The sequence below is a fragment of the Psittacula echo genome, assembly GCF_963264785.1.
Source record: "Psittacula echo genome assembly, chromosome: 12".
Lineage (NCBI taxonomy): Eukaryota > Metazoa > Chordata > Aves > Psittaciformes > Psittacidae > Psittacula > Psittacula echo.
In genome coordinates, this window is record NC_137747.1 from 6,488,356 (window position 1) to 6,513,711 (window position 25,356).

At 43.5% G+C, this 25,356-nt stretch overlaps 1 protein-coding gene across 3 annotated transcripts in view; it reads left to right on the forward strand.

The window, feature by feature from the left end:
- Window positions 1-2,232: 2,232 nt before the first annotated feature.
- Window positions 2,233-25,356, forward strand: part of NDRG3 (NDRG family member 3) — a 48,728-nt gene continuing 25,604 nt past the window's right edge. For 2 of the 3 annotated variants that reach the window (XM_080628006.1, XM_080628008.1), the window contains exons 1-3: window positions 2,233-2,306; window positions 3,339-3,427; window positions 24,863-24,968. In XM_080628006.1, coding sequence (XP_080484132.1) covers window positions 24,912-24,968 — 57 coding nt within the window. In that variant the 5' untranslated portion in view covers window positions 2,233-2,306; window positions 3,339-3,427; window positions 24,863-24,911. Of the gene's footprint in view, window positions 2,307-3,338; window positions 3,428-22,293; window positions 22,404-24,862; window positions 24,969-25,356 lie in introns of those variants that run through there. The other variant, XM_080628007.1, reaches the window with a different exon arrangement.

Consider the following 25,356-nt stretch of genomic DNA (forward strand, 5'->3'; position numbering starts at 1 on the left):
CATGGGTTCATAAAAGAAAAAGGCATTTGATGTGATCTATTTTCTAGGCTGGAAGATATGGAGCCACCCCTATTTGCACACAAACAGCCAGTACTCCCAGCTTGGGCAGAAACAGGGATTGTGCTGAAAATGAGAAGAGTCTTCCCCATTCAGTGGAGCTGCTGAAGAGGTATATGGCCCTTTCATGTCTGTGCTCCTTGATCATAAATCACCCAGCCTCAGGAAGGCAGCTTTCTGCCTTGAGAAAACAGAGCAGCCAACCTCCACTTTGCACAGTAAGCAGCGCTGCCCCACTTAATGTTGTCAATAAATGCTCAATACAATGGATGTGCAGTGATGATGTGGAAAGTGTTTTTCGTCATACCACTGAAATAAGAGTGCTCCTTTCAATTCTTCCACTGTCGTGAAAGCCGCAGAAAGCATGAGTGAATAATTGGCTGTGATACAAAGAAATGAGGTTTGCAGCAAGCAACTTTGCAACCCTGCCCTCAAAGCATTATTACAGTGTTCTGTCTTGCAGAGAAGCAGCAGCCTTTTGCAGGAGCTCTTCAAGGGCTCCTTTTGATGCTGGCACACCATGCAGGGAGGTTATCAGACTTGAGCTCCAATACACATTGGAAACACATGCTCTTATATCATGTTGTCTTGAACAACTTACCTTATAAGCTTGTCATTCTCCACAATCTCTGGCCTTGCAGTGCAGCATGCTTCTTCATTTCCCATCTGTGGCTAAAGATAAGCAATCATGACTTCTGTAGCCTGGGAAGATGCTTGGCAAGTGCAGCCAGGAGGACAGCCATCCTGCTGAAGCACTGCTGCTGGCAGTTTCTACAGGAGAGCAGGATTGGATGCTGTAACAGTTCTGCTCTCTGGATTCAGACAGCTTTGCTCTCTGCATTAAAAGGTGTGAGAAGTCATGCTGGCCCAATGGATTTGAATGAACCTGGTGAGGGCAGTGAATGCAGAGGTGGCACAGTTGTTTGCGCCCTGCTGTTCTCCTGAATACTGTAATGGAAGAGAGAGGTGCCTGCTAAGGGCCAGCCCCAGGCTCTTTACCTGATTCCCACTGTCTCTTTCACTGTGTTCAGTGGAAACAAGCCATCACCTTTGACAGCAGTCAACAATTCAGGTGAGTCTCCTGTGGTAAAAACAACGAATTAGGCTCCCTTTACCTTGCACTGCAGCTGTATATGCTGTATGCTCCTTGTTGCGTGGTCACAAGAGCTGTCAGAAGGAGAAATGTTAGATTTTGAACTGCTTGCAGAATCAGGCCATGCACAGCAACCCTCTAGCTCAATCAGATGCTCTGATGCATCCCTCTGCGGGGCTAGGATGACTCCAGCAGCAGTATAGTCTAGTGCTGCTCTTCCTTTCCTGCTGGGAACATGCTCGGTTGTGGTTTACCTGCACACTGCCTCAGCTTTGCCTCCCCTCCTCCGCTGCTGTTCAGTAACAGCCTTAAATTATTTAAGAAACGAATTAGTAGCTGTACGTAGGACCACCGGGTGGCGCCAGAAACCAGAATATGGATTATGTTCGGGAAATACCTTGGTGCAATCACGTTTGGGGCAGGGCCTTACCAAGGGTAAGGTGAGAGGCGCTGGGGGTGGAGGTAAAAGGCAGCAGGAGGTAGAGGATAGCGCACACCCCGCTTAGGGGGTAGAAGTGCCAGGCGATGCACGGAGCTTGCTGGCTGTTTGGGATGCTCTCCCTCATAGAACACGGCACCGGAGCCAGGCTTCAAACACAAGGACTGAGGGTTAGCAGTGACCTTGAGGAAGGCTCACCCAACGTTCACACTGCCGGAGCCTCCAGTGGGGGAACAACCAAACCTGGTCTAGCAAGAATTTAGTCTTACCTCTGGAAGGACAGGAGAAAGGACGCAAGCAAAGCGAACACAGAAATGTTAGCGGCTTTGAAGCTGCTCCGAGCATCGCCATAGCCAGCCTACCTCCGACCCTGGTACCCCCGCCCCCCCATTCCAGCTCCCTAAGCTGGGGCATGCGGTCAGGGCTTAGGAGTCACTATGACAGCGAGAGGACCGAGAAGGAAGGCTCACCAAACAGAGTTAAACGCAGGCGACTAGTACCACTTCCTGCCTGGGCGGGCAGCGGGGGCCCAGCGCTCCAGGCTGAGGGCGGTGCAAAAAACCTGCCCCAACATGTCGCCCGTCCAACCCGCCATCTTGTTTGTAGTCCCGACTCCCCCATCAGCTCCCCGCGCAGGCGTGGTCCCGCGGCGCAGCGCGCAGGCGCGGAGTGCCCGCATGCCGCGGGGTCGGAGCTGCGGACGCACCTGCCGTACAGGTGAGTCCCGTCGCGTTCGTGGCTCGCACCGCACTCGCGCCTCCGTCACCGGTCACTGCGGCACTGAGGCGCTTAACAGCCGCTCGGAGGGGCGGCCCCGCGGCAGGGCCGGGCTCAGCGGCTTGTACCATCTGCTCCTCCGAGCCCTCCGCCCTGCGGCCGCTACTGCTGCTCCGTGACCCTGGGGCTGCCGGTAAACGGTTACCTGAGAGGGGCGGGGTGTGTGTGTTTCCCGGGCGGGTCCTACTGAGGCTGCCGCAGCCCGCGGGGCCCCACCGAAAGGCCGCCGCTGAGGAAGGGCTCTGGAGCTGCTGTTCTGAGGCGCCGGGGGAGAGAACCGCTCCCTCACGGAGCCGAGTTTAGCAGGCTGCGTTGGGGAAAAGGAGAAACGCCTCAAACTGCCCCTGGCTTTATTGCGGATATGATATTTTTTCCATGTAAATAACAGGAGCGCTTCGGGCTTTCTGCTTGCTCTCACCTGCAGCTTTTCATTTTAGAATGCAGATCTCGGGATTCTCTGTTATATTATTTCTTTTGGGCAGCGAAAACAAGGGATTTTTTTCTGTCATTCGGTGCAGTGTTGTCGATGTGTGAATGGGAAAGAAATAGCTTACAAAAAGGGTTTTTATTGACTTGTATCATCTCTTTAGGTCAATGTCCGCTTCTTTTTTTAATATTTAATGTAAGTTCTGGGGAGTAATTAAAACATTGTAATAAAGTCAGATGATTCTATCTTAAAACCCATTGCTATAAAGTCTGGTGTGGAAAACACAGTGTTAGAAGCTGAGCGATGTGGCACAGCGCTGTGCTGGCTTCCAGTGTGTTTCCAGAGAATAGGGAAAGGGTCAGGAGATTACATTTGGGAAACGCAGGGGAGCTTTTGTGTTGAATACTGTGATGAGAAGATGGGGGTTGCAGGTGGGGAAGAATCCACTTCTGCTTCCTGGGTCAGGCATGCTCGTGAGTCTCCCATGTTAAGATAAGAAGACTTGGGTGCTCATTACTTCAGCTTCTGCCTTTCCTTTTCTACAGAAACAAGAGGACAGCAGTCTTCCAAATAGTGGAGCCTGTCAAACTGCGTTTGGCACCAGTGTATCAGTCTATGGTGAAAAGTAAGAAAGGTAATGTAAAGTCTTAAGAGTTGAATTTAATGTCAGTGTAAAGCTTTCCTAGCACAAGGTAGGGGAGCAGGGCCTAGCAGATGTGTGTCTCACTGAATCGGGGATAGGGTCCTGAAGAAGCAAGGTGGTCACTAGGATTCATTTGGATTGTTGGACTGGGATTGTGGAGAGAGCGCAGGATTGGGGACAACTCTTCTAATTTTACTGTTTGTTTGGGATTTTGAAATTTAGCTTGTGTGTGGCACACAAGGCACTGAAACTTGTCTTGAGGGCAGAAACTTGGTGTGGGCTGTGCTTGGCTGGTATTGAAATGTTTTCAAGTGCAGGAGCTGGAAACGTTACAAAATCAAACAATTGCTGGAAGCAGTGTTTTTGGAGGCTGTAATTATATTCCTGGCTACTCATTTTGTATCCAAGGGTAAAAGCTAATTGAAATGGACAAACATCCTTAGCTTGTGTTTTCCTAATCTCAGATCACCTTCAGAAATGCCCTAGTACTTCTGTTTGCAGCTCATGTTTCACACTGGTCATGATCTTCAGTGCTTTTCAATGGAAAGCATAAGTGTAGTGGAACACTTAGACTTCAGAGGCTTTATTACATGCAACATATATTTTGGCTCCTTAAAGATATACCAGGAAATTTTCTGAAAGATGCTTCTAGAATAGTTTTCTTCAACATTCCTCTATTGCATGATAGAGGAATCAAGGTAAACATTATAGCTAAGTAGTAATATATAGGTATTTCAGTAAGAAGCTGGAGAAGTTATGGTCGTAATATAGTCTAAGCACAAAAATGAAATAATAAGTAGGAGAAAGCAAATCAGCTTTAAAACTTCTGGAAGGTTTTCATGTGTAACAGAGTAGGGATGTTAATTTTTAACCATTTAATTGCCACTCACAAATAACTCGGCTGGATTGCTACCACTGTTGCTTCCTGGAAAAAAAGGGGCAGCCAACCCCTCAGTGAGTTCTATTTCTGTAGGCAGTGCTGACACCATAGCCCTCCTTTATCAGGGTTTATCTTGTGCTCATCATCTGTCAGCTGGGTCTTGGATATAAATAAATATGCCTCTGCTGCTTATGGCTCTTAATCCTCAGATTGGGCAGTTGTGTGGTACTGGTTAAGATTATTTGTGTCTGTAATTATTACAGCCTGGTTCAATCAGCAATAGTTAAAGGAGAGCAGAAGAATGTTTTGCTACTGTTCTCTGTGTAATGTTGAAGACAATGTTCCTGATGTGTGTTTTGATACATCCCAATGGTCTCGTTTTCATATGAATGTGGTTTGGGAGGAATAATAAAATTTGGTACTGCTTTTCCCTTGGAATTTTCAGTGTTTTGGCCACATCAGGTCAGTTATTAAGCCAAGCAGTTGTAATTTCATCCTGATATGGGTAGGACTGCGTGACTGTGCCTTCTGCTGTGCAAATCAGAGCTGATGAGAGATTTTAATAATCTCATTTGGTTTTAGTTCTGTTCTTGTAAATAGGATTTGCTGGAGTTTTAATATGTTCTTATTGATCAATCACATTTTTCTATCTGGTCCTACCCCTTAGCTTCTGATAGGACTGATGTAGCACCATTTAATGGAGTAATCAAATCGATGCTGTGGGAAGCACGGGAAGGAATAGCTTTGTTTTCATTTGGCTATTGGCCTTACCAGACTTGGATGCATTTCCTTATTTACAATGGGTTTTAGTTCGCCAAGGGGTGTTCCTTACTTTGCATAGTGTAAATACCGTAGAAATTATAAATGTGACCTTTTATTTTAAGGTAACCTTTACTATTCGGTTGTATATAAACTAGACTCTCTTTGTAATTACCATATGGATTAAAAATGTGAAATTGGGCCTTTTTTCTTTTTCTCCCCCACAAGATCTGGAGTTGTGGCTTTTCTCTGTGTGTTTGAACAGAGGATATAGGCAATCTGCTGCTTCCTCTTCATCTGCATTTTGGTGATGAAGCTGTGTGTAACATCTTAAACTGACCTAATGTCTGGTTGGCATGCAAAAGGGCTGGTTCTGTTCCTGCTGCCTTGTACCGCCCTCAGCATTTGCTGGATGTTTTCCTGAACCAGTTCAGTTTGTTAAATAAGCAGGGCTCTTGTCCAGCCCCTCTGTGTCCGCATCTCTCCAGAAGATCAGCTTTTGCCAGGTAAGCAAGTTCAGTGAGTTCGAAGAGGGCTGAGGAATACCAGAGATGTAGTTGATTTTTGTGGTGTAAAAGCAGCCATAGAATCAGGTGGAACCATCAAGTCCACTGTTATTCCCTGACACCAAAAAGAAACAAGCATAAGGGCAGGGCAAATTACATAAACCCTTGTCTGGGAGCCCTCTTATCTCTCATCAGCTGTAGGATGTCAAGAGATTGTGTTGGTTGCATTTATTTTGTTAATAGTTAGTGTGTTTTTCTTCTGTGAACTTGCATGTTTCTCTAGTCCGCTTCCCAGGGTAGACCTTCCAGAGCACAAAATAATGTTGTAGGTGCTTAACAACCTCTGCTTGCTTGCTTTTTCAACTTGACAGCTGCTAGCTTCATTTCATCTCTTTTTGTATGGTTTGGAAAAGGTGAACAACTGATCTCTATTTACCTTCTCCATGCAACTGATGATTGTATAGCCTTCTGTCATAGGTCATTGCAGTAATCTCTGTTTCCAGGAAGAACAACCTCAGTCTAATCGACTATTCCTCATTGTTTATCTTTCCAAACCTTGTTTCCTTTTTAAACATATTTTGCCCTTCCATTATGTCCTGTGGACATGAAGGAACAGAAGCTGCATCCAGGATTTAAGCTGCAGACATTCTATAGCTTTATGTGGTGGTTAAATTACTAATCATTTCCTGACGTTAGGTTTATTTTTTATATGAATAGCTGTGAGCTGATGCTTTTCAGTGTCATGACTCCAGCAAGACTTTCTGAATGTTAATGATCAGCTTGGAGCACATCACTCTCTATGTGAAATGAGGATTATTTTTCTTCAGGCTGCTGCTTTATTTGCACTGAATTTCATCTATTATTTCCTGATTATTCAGCCTCAGGTATTCATTCAGTCCTTCTGTTTACTATCGAATAGCTCATGTTCTCAGGAGACTTTTGCTCCATTCCTTGCCCCTTGTTCTAGGTTGTTTATGAATACAGTGTATAGCAGAGCACTGCAAAAGGCTTCCAGAAGTCTCCCTCCCTGGGAGACTTGACTGTTTATGCCTACTGTCTGCTGTGCTTGCAGGTAGTTTAGTCCAGATGAGGGTTTCTCCATTCATCCTTCGGCTGCGGTGCTGCCCATGTTCAGCAGCTTTAATGCTGCCCTGTATTGCGGTTCAGTCACTGCTGTGAACGTGGTCTGTGGACTCCCTGTTCACGGAGAGCTTCTGCCCATCCTCACAGCACTGGCTGCTGCTCCCCTTAGCGCTCCTGCTGCTGTGCAGTGAATCCTGCCTGGAGACAGATCTGGCTGGAAATGAACTGGCAAAGCATAAAGTAATGCTGATTTGGTGTTGCTGTACTGATAGTACATACATACAAATGTGTGGATTTAATTAGAATCAGTTCAGTTAGGTAAGTGCGTATTTCTGCTTGCTGCTGCTGATTGAAATTGTGACCTTACAGGCTCAACTGCAGTCTAGACTGAAGGCAGTGTGTCTGTGCGCTGCACTTTTTATTTCAAATTGGCATGGATTTGATGCTGTAGATAGATCAGTATGACCTGGTGTAGGAATTGCACTTGGGTACCGATTTCATCGATTTTGTGACAGCTTCTTGGATGTTTTCCCTGTACTGAGACAGAAAAACAATCTGACTGTGGATTAATATCTGGAATTCCTTAAACAAAGACAGTGAATAAGAAGGTGTTTGTTTTCTTTAGTGCATTTATGTAAGTTAATAGGGATCCAGTATTACTTTTATCCTATATATGGACTTCATTCTAATAGGAACAATGGCATCATAAATACTTCAGAACTATGTAGCTGGAAATTCACAGATTTTGCTGCTGATGCCCTTGCAGTGCTTTGTAAAAACTAGAATTATTTGTGTACGTTTAAGCTTCCTAAATACAGTGGAAGTCTTTAATGAAATACCTGTTTACTAAATAGGCTTTTCAGGTCTGTTCGTGAAAATGCATATTCAAATTCACCAGTTGTATTGTCATCCATAATAAGTTTTCTGCTGAGGGTTTTTTTGGATTGTCTTTGTGTGGAGAACTGAAGTTAGATGCTTCTGTTTTTAGCAGCTTCTTTTGGCTGTGGTAGATTTGAAATGTATTGCTTAGCCAGTAAGATCTGTTCTTTTTCTGTTTGTGTAGGTGTTTCTACCTTTGCATAGATGAAAACAAAAGCTTGATTTGTGTAAATATATGGTTATAACACTTAGATTGGTGCGTGTCCTCCAGAAAAGGAGGTTTCTGTGCTTTACTTTCCAGATGGTAGAAGATGGGGGCTTGGGGGGTGGTTTGTCTGCTTTTCTCTGCTGCCAGTTTGGGTGCTGCCTGGTTTGTCTCTGCCATGGCTGGAGAATTAATACAACAGCAAGCACACACTCATCAGCTGATAAAGAGGCATTTTTAATGGTTGTATAGTAATCTGCCTTTGCTGTTTTGCTCATGTAGTTCATTCTGACATGGCTTTCATCAAGGGAATGGCCCTTGTTACAAACTTTTTTCCTTCAGCTTTGATGAAAAGGTTACCAAATATATTTTGTATGGTCATTGGGAAAGCCAGGGAAGATGGTTTCTCATTTTGCAGTGCAGTTGAACTTTATCTGTGGCAGACAGGGAGAAAGGCACAGGGCTTGGTGAAAACCTGCATATGGATTAGCTCAGCCACAGAACAAAATTATACTTTCCTGACATTAAAATGTTGGGAAATGTTTAAAGACTGGAAGCACTCTTTAAGAAAAGAAAAAAATCAGTAGGAAAGCTCATATGCCTAAATAGTTTTGGTCACTTCTAACAGGAAATGGTGGAACACCCAGCAGGCTCCATCCAGTTCATATTTGGCACATAAATCACATAATTTGCTACATCACCTGATGGTGAGTGGCTTCCTAGTTCCATCCTCACAAAGGTGAGCACAGTTGTGTTGCTGTGAGATGTCAGTGCATGTGGAGTCTGGGAATACCTTCGAGTTTGGAGCTGAAGTGTGGGATCACAGGTCTGCTGGTGTGCAGCAAGGACACTGCTTTAAAAGGAGCATTTTACCAGTATAGCACCTATAGAAAGTAAATGCTGTGGCTGCTGTTGGAAGAAACAGAAGGGGGTTGTTTAGAAGATACTCTGTAAAGATGTCTCCTTGGTGAGCCCATGTAGTTCCCTGTGTCATGCTGCGAACGCTGGGTTATGACATCTCCCGGTCTACAACTGCTGCTTTGTCACTTGGCGGTATTGGGTACCATACTTGTTCCTACCTGTATCGTACAACTGAGGAGTCAGTACAGACCAATGTAGGACTGTCAAGTGTCATTTCTCTTTATTAAGCCCAGACTGGGAACTTTGCAGTACATGGGGTCGTGTTATGAGAGAGTGAAGGTTTAAAAAGTTCTCTTAAGGGTTTTAAGTGTTCTTTTGACCACACTGAGCAGAACCACTGCAGCAGCTGGGTGGTACCCAGATGTTTGTTACCTTTTGGTAGCTTAATTTGTGCATTTGTAGTTTTAAACGGTCTTGGAGCTCAGGGCTGTTCCTCCCCTGGACTTGGTTATGGGGCTGACTACAGGAGGTGAGAGATGAGGCAAGTTGACTGGCATTTGTGATTCCAGGGGATCACAAGGGTTTTTTTAAACTTCTACTAAAATGCCACAAACAACGCAAAGTTGATGTGCTGCTGCTGATCAAGCTTCAGGAAACACCTAGTGCTTGTGTGGTTTCTTTTGCTCACTAAAGCAATCTCTCTGATCTCTTCAGCAGCATTCCAAATCTTAGAAAATACAAACCATTGGCATTTCTCCTGGTTTCTACACCCAGAAGGGTTATTTATGTGCCTTTGCTGAGCATGATGCTTGCAGTTGGATTTGCTGAGCATGATTCTTGCTGTTGGAGCTAATGGGCTTAAAGCCAGGTTGATTTTGTTGTCCTTTAGCTCAGGTTATTAATTGTATTTGAATATATGCTTGTCTGGGTGTGTTGCTCGTGGCAAGAGGATATGATCCCAGACTGCTTTGTGCAAGTAATTGCTGACTAATTTTCCTGTGGACGTGCTCTAATGGAGGGAGCAGCCTCAGACATGTCATTCTTGCTCAGAGGTGTTACTTGCCTTAGGAATGATTGACTTTACTGCAGCACTCCCTGCACTCAGCCAGAGCTCCAGATTTCCACCCCAAACCTGTGAGGAAGTCAGATACCTTTGCTGATGTGATTTCCTTGGGGAGTAGCCTGTTTCTGAACTTCAGTGGTGGCATGCTGCAGAGCAATAGGTGGTGGAGATGCAAGGATAACAAACACCATTTTCCCACTCCCCTTCCCCCCCTAGTAAATTCTTCCTTTCTGAAATAACTGTATTTTGGGTAGTGAATAGGAGACCTTTGTATTTGTTTCTGATAAGGATGCCCTTACTGGGTAGGGATGCTGCAGCCTTTCTGGCCCCCCTTCAGCCTGAGACATTTATACCAAGACAGTGATAGAGGCTTCTGGCACCTTCTTTACCTAATGCTTTTTGCTGGTTGGTTTGTTTGTTTTTCCTATTCACACATGTTGAATATGGATTGACAACGTTGACTGATGTGTATGCCCGTATTATCTTCGTGGATTCTTTGCAAATACATAGGAATGTTGGCAATGATTCCCAAATTTGGGGTAGCCTGCCAGCTGCTGTTACAGAGGATTATTGGCTTCATAACAACTCGCTTATCCGGGTATTTCAGCAGTGCTTTGAAATCTGGGAAGCAATAGCATCAGTGCCAGGGCTGACTGGGCACTGTGTATAGAAGCTTCGCTACTATAATGAGACCATCAAGCCTCTGATAGTGATTCAGCTTACACTGTGAGAAATGGCTTTTATTGTTATGCCTGGCAGTAATTGCCTAAATGAAGTGTTTTCAAGGGTAATTCTAGGCCACTGTAATTATATGTATGCTGCCACTCTCACCAGTGTGAAAATGTCTTTAAAACAATTTGCAGAGCTGGCCAGTTGGTTACTCAGGAGGGGGGTCCTCTGCCTGTTCCACATGAATGCATTCCGCTTTTGGTGGTGTTTTTAGGTGCTAGAAAATGGTATTTCCTTACACATCGCAGTTTCTTGGCAGCAAAGTGACCCCTAAAGAGTTCTAAGAAGTCTGTCATCCTGCTTTTTTTTTTATTAACTGTGATGTCCCAAGGGCAGCAGAATTCCTGGAGGACAGTTAAACCTTGATAGTGAAGATGGGTAGCTGTAGGACTGTGAGGTGGAGCAGAAGATGCCTTTGGAAGGGACAGTGAGCTGCGTGCTCACAGCCAAGCTGCAAACAGAATCCTCAGCTACAGCGCCAGCAGTGTTGTGCTGCCGTGCTTCCCACAGGAGCAGTGTGTGCTGTGATGCTGGAGCACGGAGCCCGAGCTGCTCTTCTCATCTACCTTCCATCTACCAAATGCCAGATTTCAAATGGGTTGCACAGGGTTTCTCAGACAGATGAAGGAGGCATTCACTAAGCATTAGATTGTTTTAATTTGTTAGTAGTAGAAGGATAGTGGAGGGGTTTCCTTTGTCTTTTCACAAGATAACTGCTTTTTTCCCCCCTTGACTATAATTGCTTCATTCTTCTTTATTAAAGACAGCAGTTTCTTAACAATGAAAGCAATAAAACAGCCAGAGAAAATCTTTTGCTCTCTTAGAAAGAAGGGAGAAATTAAGAAATACAGTTCATTGTGTGGTATAGTAACCTTTGAAGAAATTTGTAGTAGAATAGGAATGTAAATTTAAGACTTTACATAAAGGCAGGAGAAATACTGTCAATAATTCATTTTCATAGAACAAGAACTGTTTAGGAAGAAATACTATTCAACCTTCTAGGAAGGTCCCCAGAATATAAATCTCTGTATTTTCTCTGACTGGTGGCTAGAAGTTGTTGCGGGGGAAAGATTGAAATGGCTTGAAATATATGCACCAGAGAGCTCAATTTGTTACCTAAGCATTAATTGCCTGAACTAAGAAGTGTTGGGATGCAGGGATCTTGCTTCTCTGTAGTTTGATTTCTTTGATGTGATGTGTTCACGTTTTCTTAGATCTCCAGGATTCAAATGTCATTCCTGACTTTGGATTGATTGTAAACTTGGCATTTATGCTGCTATTTTTATTATGTCTCCACATTAAAAATTAACTGCTTATGTAGAAGCCATCATCAGTCACCTTGTTGGCCTAAAAATGGTTTAAGCAAATACAGTCTTGATATTGTCAAAGCTTTCAGTAAGGAAAGGCTCACGGAGTTTAAATCCTGATCTTGAAACGTTGCCTTTAATGAAATCTGAAGTATTTTTATGCTGTCATAAATCACTAGACTTGCATTTCTTTTTAAGAGAACCCCAGGTCTTCCTAGCAGTGGTGACTCCAAATTGCTTTCATAGTCTGGGGCCTTAGCTTTCCAGACTGGCACTCGCCTTTCCATAAATCAAGGGACTTGTTCCGCACTGTTGGCTTCTGCATCCCTGCAGCACAAATCAAGCTTCCATGTGAATAAATGATCCAGGGAAAGCTGAGGTGCTGCACTCCCAGGGGCTGGTCCGGAGCTCCCAAGTGCAGTTGCAGCAGGAGGAGGTCACTTTCTTTTCCTGGCCAAACAAACAAGGGCTGCAGTGATTCCTGTGCAGCTATTAGAAAGTTCCATCCTTTCTTGTCTGGCATATGTGTAGACATATTTTAAGGGATGAATGGTCACATCTCACAAATGACAGCAGCTTCCTCTTTTAGAGGCATCTACAAGGCCATCACAGTCTTGTAAGGAGCTTGGTTGAGCAATACTGTGTTGTCTTTCTCCCTCATGCAGTGGTTAGATGAAGAGAAATGAGTTTTATTACTGGTGATCGGGTAATAAAAAGTAGAAAACAGCTTTCATGATTCAATCTGTCTGCAGGGCAGCAGTGGTGAGGGAGGGTCTCTGTTTCACTCCATACTGGCTGCAGAGTCCTTACAGGGGGGATGGCCTTGGAGCTCTTACCTCTTTCCTTGCTTCTCCTCAGATTACAGCTTCATTTGAAGGAAAACCAAAACATTTCAACTCTGCCCGAGGTGAATATTTAACAGGAGGAGTGTATCAGGTGCCAGTGAACTGGGCTGCAGTGGAAAGTTTTGATCCCTTCATTAAATGTTAAATGTCCCTTCAATTAAAGTTACTCAGTGCTGACTCAAAAGATGCCAAGGGAAATGGCACCGCTCAGTCCCAGCATGTGTGGCTTGATGAAGGTATTATACAGAGGAATTTATTATCTTGTGCTAGGCAGGAGAGTCAGAGAAGACTGAAACTGATCTCTACTGAGTTTACTGAAGAAGCATTACCTGAAGAGTCCAGGAAAACCAGCAGTACAGCCTATAAATAGACTATGATGAACTGTCGAAACTAAATCGGATCAACACGCTGTGTTGAAAAGCAGCATTCACCTGAGCCTGCAGTGATTTCCCCCTGCATCTTCATTTTGATTGGAGATCTTAAACAAGTAGAGGACTTCACTGCTGCAGTGGATGGACACTTTCTTTCCAGCTACCATGCACTAACCTAGGGTAGCTCATTCACAAATGCTGGAAATGTACATAAAAAGCCTAATCTAAAAATAAAATTAAAAATTTAAGTCAACATGAAGTCAAGGGGAAGCCGCTGAGCAGCTTAGATTTAAAATGATGTAATACAAAATTGGTTTTAAACAAAATTCCCAATTCTGGGAGTAGTGTGGAAAGCAGGGCATTATGTAGAAGGTTGCCTGCATGTTTATAAAGGTATGTGGCAGTTTTAAGGAACATTTCTAAAGAGAAGCTCTGATATATCTCCCTGAGGAAGAGTGAAAAATGATCCTATAGAACAGCAAAATCTTAGACATAATCTATATTGGAGCTCATTATCAGCATAGTTATACTGACAAATCCTTTGCATATAAGAGAACTAGAAAAGAGAAAGGTGACATGAGAGAGCAAAGGCGTGGGGTAAGGAGACATCAAACAGTTTCAGACTTTGCACCTTGGAAAGGAGTCACTTGGAGGACAAAAGGAAATAATAAAGCTTTATGAAAACATGACAGGAGGTGAGTAAAGAATAACCAGCATTTCTGAAAGCATGAGACTGTTGAAACATCCCATAAAAATTCAACTGTAAATTGGACAGAAGGAGCATTTATTTTATACCATGTTTTCACATTAGCCATTGCCAGGGAGTGGTGTAGAGGCCAAATGCACAGAGAAATCAAAGGTGGAAAAATAAATTGAAGAGAAGTGACAATGGGATTTTTATTGATAAAAACCATAATTGTGATAGTAAATAGAGGACTTAACTTTGAGGAAACATGGAAAAATCCTTCAGCACTGAGTGATAAAACAGCATTTTAAATTCAGTGTGGTGAAGTAGCGCACGTGGAGAAGAGCCCCCACTGTGTGCAAGCTCTGAATTAGCTTTCCAGTCATAGATGAAACTTGGGGTTATAATAGGCAGTTCTATCAAATACTATCTCAGTGTTTGGAAAAGCAAATTGAAGGTTAGGTGCTTGTGGAAAAATAATAGTGATCAAACAAGGAAAGATACTGCTGTGCAAAGCCATAGTGTTGTGAATGCTGCGTCAGTGCTGGTCTCATCACTTTTAAGGACCCAGTGAAACCAGGAGAGATCCTGAAATGGTTGAGAAGAATGATCAAAGGTGTGAAATGAGTTGCTTGTAAAGAATGAGAAATAGATCAAAACCTCAGTTTCAAAAAGAAATTTTTGAAGAGGGTATGATGGAAGCAGATAAAGTGTTAGCAGTATGGTGCGTGTATGAACATTATTTACTGTGTCTTCTGATAAAAGGACTAAGGCCATGAAATGGATGTAGTGGGTAGCAGGCTCAAAACAAAGTGACATAAAGTGGGAGCAGGACCTCCTCCTTTCTCTTTGGTATTGAGGTTTTAGTCTGTTGGCACAATTCTCTGGATTTAAGCTGATTTATTCCGCAGTAAACACTTCATCAGAACGCTGTTCATGGGGCTTTGAAAGCTTAGCTCTAGAGCTCTGCTCATAAGAGAAATCCTTTTGAATGTTGGAGTAGGGATATGGAGCCTGGCAGGCTGAAACAGCCCCTGTGATCGTTCTTCATTGAGCAAGATCAGTGCAATTTCTCACTGCTGGATGGAAACACCCAGTGAAGTCAAATACAGTTTGTACGTATCACAACATACAGCCCAGCCTTGTAGGTGGTATTTTGGGCTTGTTATTGGAGTATTAGAACTTCTGTGACAGCAAGGGTTTATGTTTTCTCTTTGTCTGACAGTGAGTTGGGATGGTGGTGTATTAGTTGTGATGGGTAGTTCCAGCTTCTGCTGCTACAGAAATAATACGACAATAAAATACCAGCTAGTGGCAGCAGTGTTATTTTGGGATTGCTCCACAGGATTTAGAAAAGGACAGACTGAAGGAGAAGCTTTTGGATTCATGAAAACTAGGCATGGTTCTAATGTACAAGTGTTATCTATTTGTGACTTATTACCTGTGCTTTGTCATGTTCACATGTTTTTTGTTGACAAAAATAATTTCTTGCCATTTTAAGCCAATTTGGAGCATCTTGCTGAGTATTGCTTAATTGCAAAGAGAAATTATTACATAAACCCTTTGACTGCTGAGGGGAGCTGTGCTTTGGGTTGTGTTTTCAGTTTAACATCTGCTCCTGATGTGGAGAAGGGCTTCTGATCACAAAAGCTTGTCACTGTTTCCAGCTAGTTAAATAAAAGATATTACCTCAATCTGCAAATCTGTGAGATATTTGGAGGTTGAAAGAGTAGGGAGAGGAGTGATGGGATCTGTTGATGTTGCCTAAATGACCTGTCTGGTGTAAGGTGTGCTGAGTCTCTGGCTCCCAAGAGATGCTGTGATCTGCCTGGGGATACCACCTCTGAGCAGCCCGAGGCTGAATCAGGCTCTTGAGAGTGGTGAGGGAATACTCTGCATAAGGTGGGTTATTGTCATTTTACTCCTAAGGTATTATGTCTGATGCACAGTAATTGGATTACTGGTGCTTAGCAGATAACTCTGTTATGTTCTGTGGATGCTCTTGGGCCTCTCCACCAGCCAGCTGAAACTCATTAGTTTTGCTGTGGAGGAGGCTCAAAAGAGAAGCTACACTTGGCTTCCATGACAGTGACTTAAACTATTATGATCTTCTTTATAATTGGGTTTGGCACCTGTTAGTACCACAATTCACCTGACTAATACTGTCTTAATTATGTCTTACAGTACCACTAGCCCTCTTCAGAACATTTTAAATCTCCTCTGAGGGTTTTTGTAGAATTCATGGCTACAAAACTGTAATACTGGGCATGGGGTAGATGGATATATCTGTTTTCCCAAAGGATAGGGCAATGAAGCTTGGGAAGGGAGGGGCAAAAAAAGCAATACTGGAATGAATAAAATCCACCCAGAACTGGGGCTCTCATTCTATTCCTGAAATGACTGCATGAGCAGTGTCTTTAAACTAAATTCTGTTTAAAGGTTAATGTGGGAGAAATATGCACATAATATGCATTTCCTGGAAGGAAATAACCAGGTAAAGAGATGTGATTATTTCTCTCCAGGTGACTGTTAGCAAGCTAAGCTCTATCGTTAGAGAAGGTATTGTCAGCAGGCTTTTGTAGGGTCAGGGCTAGTGTGCTAAGCGTGTTTTGCATTGAGAATGTGACTTGGGGGGTGTTGGTCGATGAGAAAATGAACATGAGCCGGCTTCAGTGTGCGCTCACAGCCCAGAAAGCCTGGGCTGCATCAAGAGGAGTGTGACCAGCAGATCAAAGGAGGTGATCCTGCCCCTATATTCTGCTCTCGTGAGACCTCATTTGGAGCATTGTGTGCAGTTCTGGTGTCCTCAACATAAAAAGGACATGGAACTGTTGGAACAAGTCCAGAGGAGGCCACAAGGATGATCAGGGGAGGGGAGCACCTCCCATATGAAGATAGGCTGAGAAAGTTGGGGCTGTTCAGCCTGGAGAAGAGGAGGCTGCGTGGAGACCTCATAGCAGCCTTCCAGTATCTGAAGGGGGCCTACAAGGATGCTGGGGATGGACTCTTCATCAGGGACTGTAGTGACAGGACAAGGGGTAATGGGTTCAAACTTAAACAGGGGAAGTTTAGATTGGATACAAGGAAGAAATCCTTTACTGTTAGGGTGGTGAGGCACTGGAATGCGTTGCCCAGGAAGGCTGTGAATGCTCCATCCTTGGCGGTGTTCAAGGCCAGGTGGGATGAGGCCTTGGGTGCCATGGTTTAGTGTGAGGTGTCCCTTCCCATGGCAGGGGGATTGGAACTGGATGATCTTAAGGTCCTTTCCAACTCTAACTATTCTACGATTGTATGATTCCCTGGACAACACACACTGACTTCTGGCAGGTTGTGGCTGCTCAGAGCTGTTAAGATGGGTTGTCAGAAGGAGTTTGTCTTTGATTCAGCCTCTGCGGTGTCTTACTTCATATTTTTAATTTTTGCCATGTTGAGGATGAGAGAGCATCCTGTGTGTCATAGGTAAAGCTGTTAATAACTTTTGTGGCTGTCAAGGAAGGAGAGAGGCACCAAACTAAATGTCATGGATACAGCTTCCTTAACAGTTACTCTGCAGAATAAATAACCTCTGTGTTTGGAAAGAACATCAGCGTTTCAGTGCACTGGGGAGAGGCTCCTACAGGACCTGAGACACTGATGCTCCTCTGAAGTGTGGGAGCAAAGAGGAATATCAGTAGGTGCTAGGGAACAGCAGCAGAATAGGCATTTGCTCTTGAACTGTATCAGACCAGATCTTGCACCATACAGATCTTGTGCGGTTCTTCATGTGTTCTTATTCTGGAAAGCACTGAATATTTTTTAGGTGTGAAGATCAATTTTAATATTAAACCTCTTATTTTGACGTGTTAACATCTGCCCAAAAAATCTATCAGGAGATGATCCATCCACTTCTTTAATGTGAAGTGTCTGACTTTATTTCTTATTCATTATTAAACAGTTTTAGAAAGGGAATTTTTAAATAGTGTTGATGTGTGGCTGTAACAGACACTGCTTCTGGATTTTAATTTTTCTTTTTATTCTGGTCTGTGATATTTTCAGGTTAAAAATCTCTTTGTTTATACATCTGTCTTCTATTTACAATGTCTCTTCTGTGCCACCTTCACCTGCGGAAGAGGCTGGGAACAGACTTCTCAGAAACGTCCCCTTTGTACTTCTTACTCGCGGAATTAGGTTTAGACTTTGGTGTAGTCAGTTTATCCTCCACTGTTGCCTTGGTGTGATGTGTTCCCTCGTCTCACGCTGGTTTCTAGAGGATGAAATTGGGAATGAATCTGATGTTAATTAATCAGGTTAATCTGTTGTAACCAAGTCTTTCTAAATGTGGAGGGATTAAACGTGAAACTCATGATGGTTCAACTTCATTCAGAACTGGAGTATTGAAACTAAATCACTTTATCAAAAGCTTCAGCTACCCAGTAATTAGGTCACAGATTCCTCCTTAGCCTTTATCTGACAAATGTAAAATTTGGGAAGGCGTATTTGCTAGAGTGCCATCCTCCTCTGGCCTCCAGCTACCTTCAGGAAGGCATTCCTAATTTGATGGAAAACACCACTTTCCTTCCGAAGATATTTTAGGTATCTACTTTATATCACAGTATCACAGTATGCTAGAGATTGAAAGGGACCTCAAGAGATCATCTAGTCCAATCCCCCTGCCGGAGCAGGAACACCTGGATAAGGTTACACAGGAATGTGTCCAGGCGGGTTTTGAATGTCTCCAGAGAAGGAGACTCCACAACCTCCCTGGGCAGCCTGTTCCAGTGTTCCGTCACCCTCACTGAGAAGAAGTTTCTTCTCAAGTTTAAGTGGAACTTCTTGTGTTCCAGTTTGTACCCATTACCCCTTGTCCTATCATTGTTTGCCACTGAGAAGAGCCTGGCTCCATCCTCATGACACTCCCCCTTTATATACTTATATACACTAATAAGGTCCCCCCTCAGTCTCCTCTTCTCCAAACTATAGAGACCCAGCTCCCTCAGCCTTTCCTCATAAGGGAGATGCTCCACTCCCTTAATCATCTTAGTTGCCCTGCGCTGGACTCTCTCCAGCAGGTCCCTGTCCTTCTTGAACTGAGGGGCCCAGAACTGGACACAATATTCCAGATACGGCCTCACCAGGGCAGAGTAGAGGGGAAGGAGGACCTCTCTCGACCTACTGACCACCCCCCTTCTAATACACCCCAGGATGCCATATGTAGTTTTATAATTGACTTCAAGCAGAAGTTCTTATGAACAGTGATTCGAAATCAGTTACTGGTGGCCAGGAATCAGACCCAGAGATTTCCATGAGGCTGTGCTGAGATTTAACCGCTGCTCCACCGGCCTGTCAAGTGACAAATTGCTTGAGCAGCTGTGACTGGCAACGATCAACAGAGCTCAGCATCAGAAAGAGCTCCTTTATTTTGGGTAAAGTGCCACTTGGTCATCAGTGCTGATGAAATAGCAGTGGTTCTGTGCCACCTCCTGCACTCTTCTGTGACCACAGCTGCTCAGAGCTGTGCTGCTGTGCCAAGCATTGGCATCCCAGGTGGCCTCTGAGCCCCTTCTGCTGATCTGACTTGCACGATACTCATTGACCTGTGCAAGGGAAGGAGAGGAAGGAATTTCTGTCTGGCGTAGGTAGGGAAGACGGATGGGGCATCCCTCTGGCAGCAACCCATGATGATACTAAATGAATAATGAAATTACATCCTGAATTGATTCTGAGTTGCCCTATATCTGTTACTGGGTTTAGCTGCGTTAATTTGAGCTGCCTCCTGTGCTGGCCAGCTGCCTGAGAAAGGGAATAAAATTCAGCCTGACACATACAAGGATGATTTCTTGCTTGGAAGTTACTTCACAGACTGGAAATGATGGAAAGGACAGCAGTACAGCAGTCGTGATGGTTTTGAAATAATGACACTGATACTTAGGAAGGGATCGTCAGATGATGCAGGATGGGCAATGAGCCAAACCGAAAGAGCTGGTTCTGGGAAGCTCCAAGGAGCAGTGCTGCTTGGGGCAGGGAAAGGTGCATTTAATTAATGAGGAAGAAGAAGGGGGGCGGGGGGGAAGCATAAAATAAATAATTTATCAGCTTGTTTTTCACACAATGTATGTGTTCTTGAGGTTTACATCAACCCTGTGATTGCCTCTTTTGCAAGAGATCTGCAGTTAGCAGATTAATGAAACAGCATCTTGAGGCTTAAATCTGTCTTGTGTACATCTATTCTTACATTCAATAGACATAATTATTTAATATTAAACTATGTATTTGCCATGATAAAGCTTAAAATATCTCTCGCATGTTCGGTGGATTATTCGAAATTGGAGATGTTGAAATGTTTGATCAGCTTTTCCCTGCAAGTATATGATTTTCTGATAGCCAAAATCCATTTATTCAAGCTTGAATGAAAAAGGAAAGTTTGGTTTTTCTCTGCAAAGACATTAGTAGAAGTGATTTAGCTGTATATACATATACAGCACAATAAAAGAGCGTTAGTTACCCGAATGAACTGACACCAGAAGCATTTGTGTTGTCTTAGCTGCCGAGGAGCAGGATGTATTAATTCTTCCTGAGCTTTGCATGTGTCTGTGGGTGATTTCTGTACATTTACCTCACATTACGGGGGTTTATCCAGGCTGCCCTCCATTGCACTGCACATGCCAAGAGATGTGACCAAAACCACATGGGGCAATTCCTTCACTGCTGAATGTATGTTGCTGCATTGGGTTTAGGCTGTATAATTTATATTGAACATTGTATATAATATTTATTATATATTATTAATTTATATGAATATAGATTATATTAATATATTATTTCTTTATATAGTATATTTATGTTTACTTATATGAGTAAACACAAAGCATTTAAGGCAGTTTTATCTTTAAAATGAAAGTGACTCTGCAAGTCTTTCTTAAGTATTTGATCTGAATACTTTTCTCCCATCTCAATAGCACTTGACACAAATGAGTTAAAGAAGATCAATCACAACTGCATTACAAGATAGGAAGGCTGAGGTCTGACTAAATGTTTGTTTAGCTACACCATAACTTACATGGTGGCTCCTCCCACACGGCAGAAGGCTCAGCTGGGTGTAAAGGTTGTATTTATCAATGCAATTTAATGTTTGGTAGCCAGTGAAAATGCAGCTTTTTCAGTAAGATAAAATGCAAATTCAGCATTGAATTTCAGTAAATTGAAATGTGCTGCTTGATGATAAAAATTAGTGTTAAAATCACATTTAAACAGATTTCCAATCCATCTTGCTCTGGAATGCTTTATTTTGCTCAGTGGGATACATATTACTTTTGATTATTATTTTTCACTTAAAATGTAGAAACACAGAGTCAATTAGTAGGAAGTGTAGTTGAAACAAAGCAGAAACAAGATTGAAAATAAAACTGCAGAGGGAACTGCTTTTCTTGGTGGAAAGCAGTCAGATTGAATCACAAGCTGCCCTAGAGTAAGTTGCTGTTGAAGAGACCGATTTCCCAACTTGTGTTGGATCAGAGGAATTGAGCTCAGCTACATCCATGCCTAGGTGGGACATCCTGAACTATGAGTGTCGTGGAACGGGCAGCTCAATAGAGCGCCTTTGAACAGCTCTATTTGACGTGTCCTTCACCATAAAACTGAAAATGGTTCTGTGGCTTCATTTGAGTAGCTGATACTGGATAATGCCAGTATTGCCTCAAGAGTGGTGCCACCCTGAGAAAGGGACATGGAAAAATGATGTGAACAACATGATTGATGATAATAGCCACTGCTTATTTCATTGGCAGTAGGGAGAGCAGGTTATCAAGGGAAGTGCTACAAAGCTAATTGAAAGAGATACAATGACCAGAAAAAGCTCCTTTGGAGACAATAATCTGCATCATTTCCAGAGGAGAAATTTCTCATTCCAGTATCCCCATTCTAAAACATCTTGACTGTACTGTATAGGGGCGTTCAGCAGGGTTCAGTGTTTTCATGATTCCAGGTAATTCAAAACAATTTGAAGACTTACGTTTTCCTTGCATACTTGTTTAATCAGGCTTATAGTTGATTCCTGCTAATTCAAATGGTGACCAAGAATGATGTCCTGCTGGCTGAGCTCAGTTACACATGGGGCAGCGTGACCCTTGCTATAATGAGAATTGGACTCCTCCAAAATTAATGGAAAGCTGGGCACGGCCTTTTCCTCACAAAACCATTGTTAAATGTAGGTCTTGTTTAAATGCCTTAGAAAGCTGGCATTTCTGTCCTGGGTGTAGCCCAGATTTAAAGGAGGTAGAAGCATGCTGTGTAACGAAGCTGCTGTCACTCGTGTGCAGTTGCTGGCACTGTGCTGGTTAAGCAGAACGTAATTTCTCTCTGCAGGCTCATAGTTTGTCTTGGAGATGAAGAACCATGTGGTGCATTCCCAAAAATACATGAGCTGGAATGCACAGGGAGTCACCTAGGAAAATATTTTGAAGTGAATTTGGACCCTTTTGCCTATTTTGCTGAAAGTTTACCGTGTCGGCCAGCGTTTCAGCCTGTGCAAATGGTTGGGAAGCGCACTTCTGTCAAGAGGCTTACAAAGGACTGAGGAGCAACGTAACAGGAGTGCCCAAGTGTCTCAAAGCCCATAAATGAAACTTGATTTAGTTCGGATCTACATGCTGAGATTGTGGGCTCAGACTGAGGAGTCCCAAGAGGCAGCTTATCTTCAGGTGTGTCTGCACCAGAGAAGCGAAGGAAGCACAGGAAGCAGGAATCCCCTTCTGTAGAAAGGGAAAAGCTGCAGTGAAGAGCTCCACACCACACACAGCTGCAAACCTGAGGACCATGGGTAGTGTGCTTTGGTTCTTGCACTGCCTGCAGATTCTGAGTTTCTTCTCTTCTTCCTTTGCACACCCAAGAGCAGCATTTCTTCTTTCCATCCCCTGAGAAGGGGGTGGCTGTGTCAGGGAGCAGTTGTGGAAACCTAACCCACATTGTCGTGACTGTAAGTCACTAGAGAGGAGGCTGCTTCAGCCAGCTCTGCTAGGCTGCCAAACAGAGCAATGTACATTTAGGTAGATTTAATGCCATGTTTTGCAGCATAGCTACTGTCTTGTGTAATTTCCCCTCAGTGCGGTTAACATACAAAGCAGGAGTATAACGGGCTATAAAGTTAACAGATTAGAAGCTGTTGTCTAGTTGAGATGAATGAACAAGAATTGTCAGCCTCTGAATACAAGATTTTTCTGCAATGTTCCTTAACAACATGAAGAGATTGCAATTCCATAATAAACCAGAATATTTCAAGGAGGTGCCCGGAGAGCTGGATTCAAAATCCGGGTCTTGCAGCTTGGAATCCTGGGGAGAGCAGCACTGCTAGAGCTCTGCTGACTACAAATCAGGACCCGAGTACCCACAAAACATGCAGTTCTCACTGCTGGCTTGGTGCTGTAGTACTCGTGCTCTTGGCTTGCTGAACTTATTTTCACACACATTCTTTTTTTTATATCTTGAAATAATGTAAATTGAGAGCATCCTTATCTTGGAGTAAGCATGTGAGCTTACGTATTCCAGATCTTATTTATAGGTAGGTGGTTTCTTTCTGAGGCTGGCCTGCCTTGGGGTTTTTTTGCAGCCTTCTGTGTCCTACCCTGATTTCTAGTCTCTGCTAATGATTCACCAAATGTCATTCCTCGTATTACTGGTTTTCAAAGAGCATAGAGCCTACTCCAGCCTTTAGGAAGCTTTTGGAAAGGGATGGATGGTTTAAATTGAGGTATTTGAGTGTATTTATAGCCATCTATAAATGGAGGCAGGAGGAATACTTGCAAAGCATGTGGTATTGGGACGTTTAAAGAAAAATGCATGATTTATACACAGATCATTCCAGGCAAACCTTTTGCTCTGCCTGTAGCCTGTCTTCTATGGAGCTCTTCTGTGTGCTATGAATATTTATGCTGCTTTGTTGTGGTATTTTAAACTTGATTTCAGTTTCTGAAGTGACAGGTTTGGTTCTCTGAATCACCAGAGGAGTGGAGGGAGAGTACTGATTGTTTCCTGGGCAGCCATGTCTGCATGTCTTTAACATGGTTGGAGCAGAGGGTAGCCCAGCTCACCGATACACCCCTTCCCTTTGCCACTGCATTTAAAGAGGTGTTTTACCAGGTGTCTCTGCTACAAATCATTCTCTTCTAAGAAATTCTTGTGGCCTTTTTTGACAAGTCCCCTTTGCCATGTTTCAGACTGAAAGCCACATTGCTGTCTGCATCGCAGGGTGCTCAGGTGAAGTTGTGCTCAATAATAGTACAAAGTCAGACCTAGTGCTGTAATGACAAGTTACACAGATGTGGCTCAGGGCAATCACATTCAGCTTGTTAAGATCTTGGGAAGAGAATAGTGCATGCATCTGCCTGCAGAATATCCTCTGAATGGATTGAAATGAAATCCTGAGTCTGTGACAGTAATTTTCTGGAGAGTTCATAAGTGGATTGGGAAGAGCTGGTTCAGCAATCTAAAAAAAGCTGCTTGTGAGCACTGATGGGGACCCCCTGTAGCTTCTCCTTCAAAAACCTTCAAAAGGCTTTGAGATTCTAGGAAAGCGGAAAAGCGTCAGATTTGCTGGATGAGCAGGTTGGAATCAATACGTTTAGAGAAGCAATTCACCATCTGGCCATTTGTGGCTGTGCAGGTTTATTCTCTGCCTGATTTTGCTCTCAGTGCAGCAGTTTTCAGTGATTTCCTGGCTCGCCTCAGTATTAGGTCACCTCTGACCCCTCAGAGCTCTTGCTCCAGCAGCCTGGGTGAGGGTTTGTTCCATGCCACAGAGTCTCCCAGGCTGATTGTGCCGCAGGCTCACTGCAGAGCACATCTCATGCCCTTCCTGCATGCTCCTCTGCAGTTTCCCCAGCTCCATGGGCTCAGTTGGTGTAAAGGGAGCTGTTCTGTTCTCTCTCAAGGAAGTTTCACCTGATTATGAGCCCAGCATCCAAACCAGCAGCTTTCCTTGTTGCTGCCCAGCTTTAACAAAGGAACAACACACAGTACAGGTGTAACACAGACATTTGTTGTCTTACTCCCTAGAGACCTCGCTTCCCCTGAAACAGTATTTGCAGTAGAAATGGACCAGGAAGAGCAGCCATGGCTGTTTGCCTTCTACAGTTACACAGGCTTTGTGGTGCACTGAGAACCAGATTTTTTCAGACTTTCTGGCTTCAGCTTGAGCATATACAAGTCTAATGAAAGATCTTTAAGTTTGCTTTGGCTAGCAAATCTTCTAATACTGTTTCTAACAATATGCCTTTGTTTCAGAATCAACCATTTGCTGCTCTGAGGATTAGTTGGCTCCACTTACAGCACCATGGATGAACTACAGGATGTTCAGTTGACAGAGATCAAACCACTCCTGAATGATAAGGTAATGCTTTGGCTGTACTCTAACTGACTTTGTGTCTGGCAAGGAGCCTTGATTGCCAGAATCTCTTTACATCTTGAAGTACCTTAGGTACTGACTTAAGTGCTTCCCCACTCTGGTAATCCACCACCACATACTCTTCCGAAGTCTCAGGGCAAGACAAACCACCACGATTCAGGCGAGTTTGGAGTCCTGGCCAAACAGTATATCATTGTCATGCCTGTACTGAAGGTTTACAAAGGCAGGGTGGAAACTGGAAAGGTGATACCATTGCTGACCTCTACTAAGTTCCTGCTTGTTAGAGAAGCCTTGGACTGTATCCCGCTTTCTTTTTTTTTTTTCTCTTTTTGTTTAAAATAATTTGTCTGAAATTATCCTCTTGTGTTTTGAC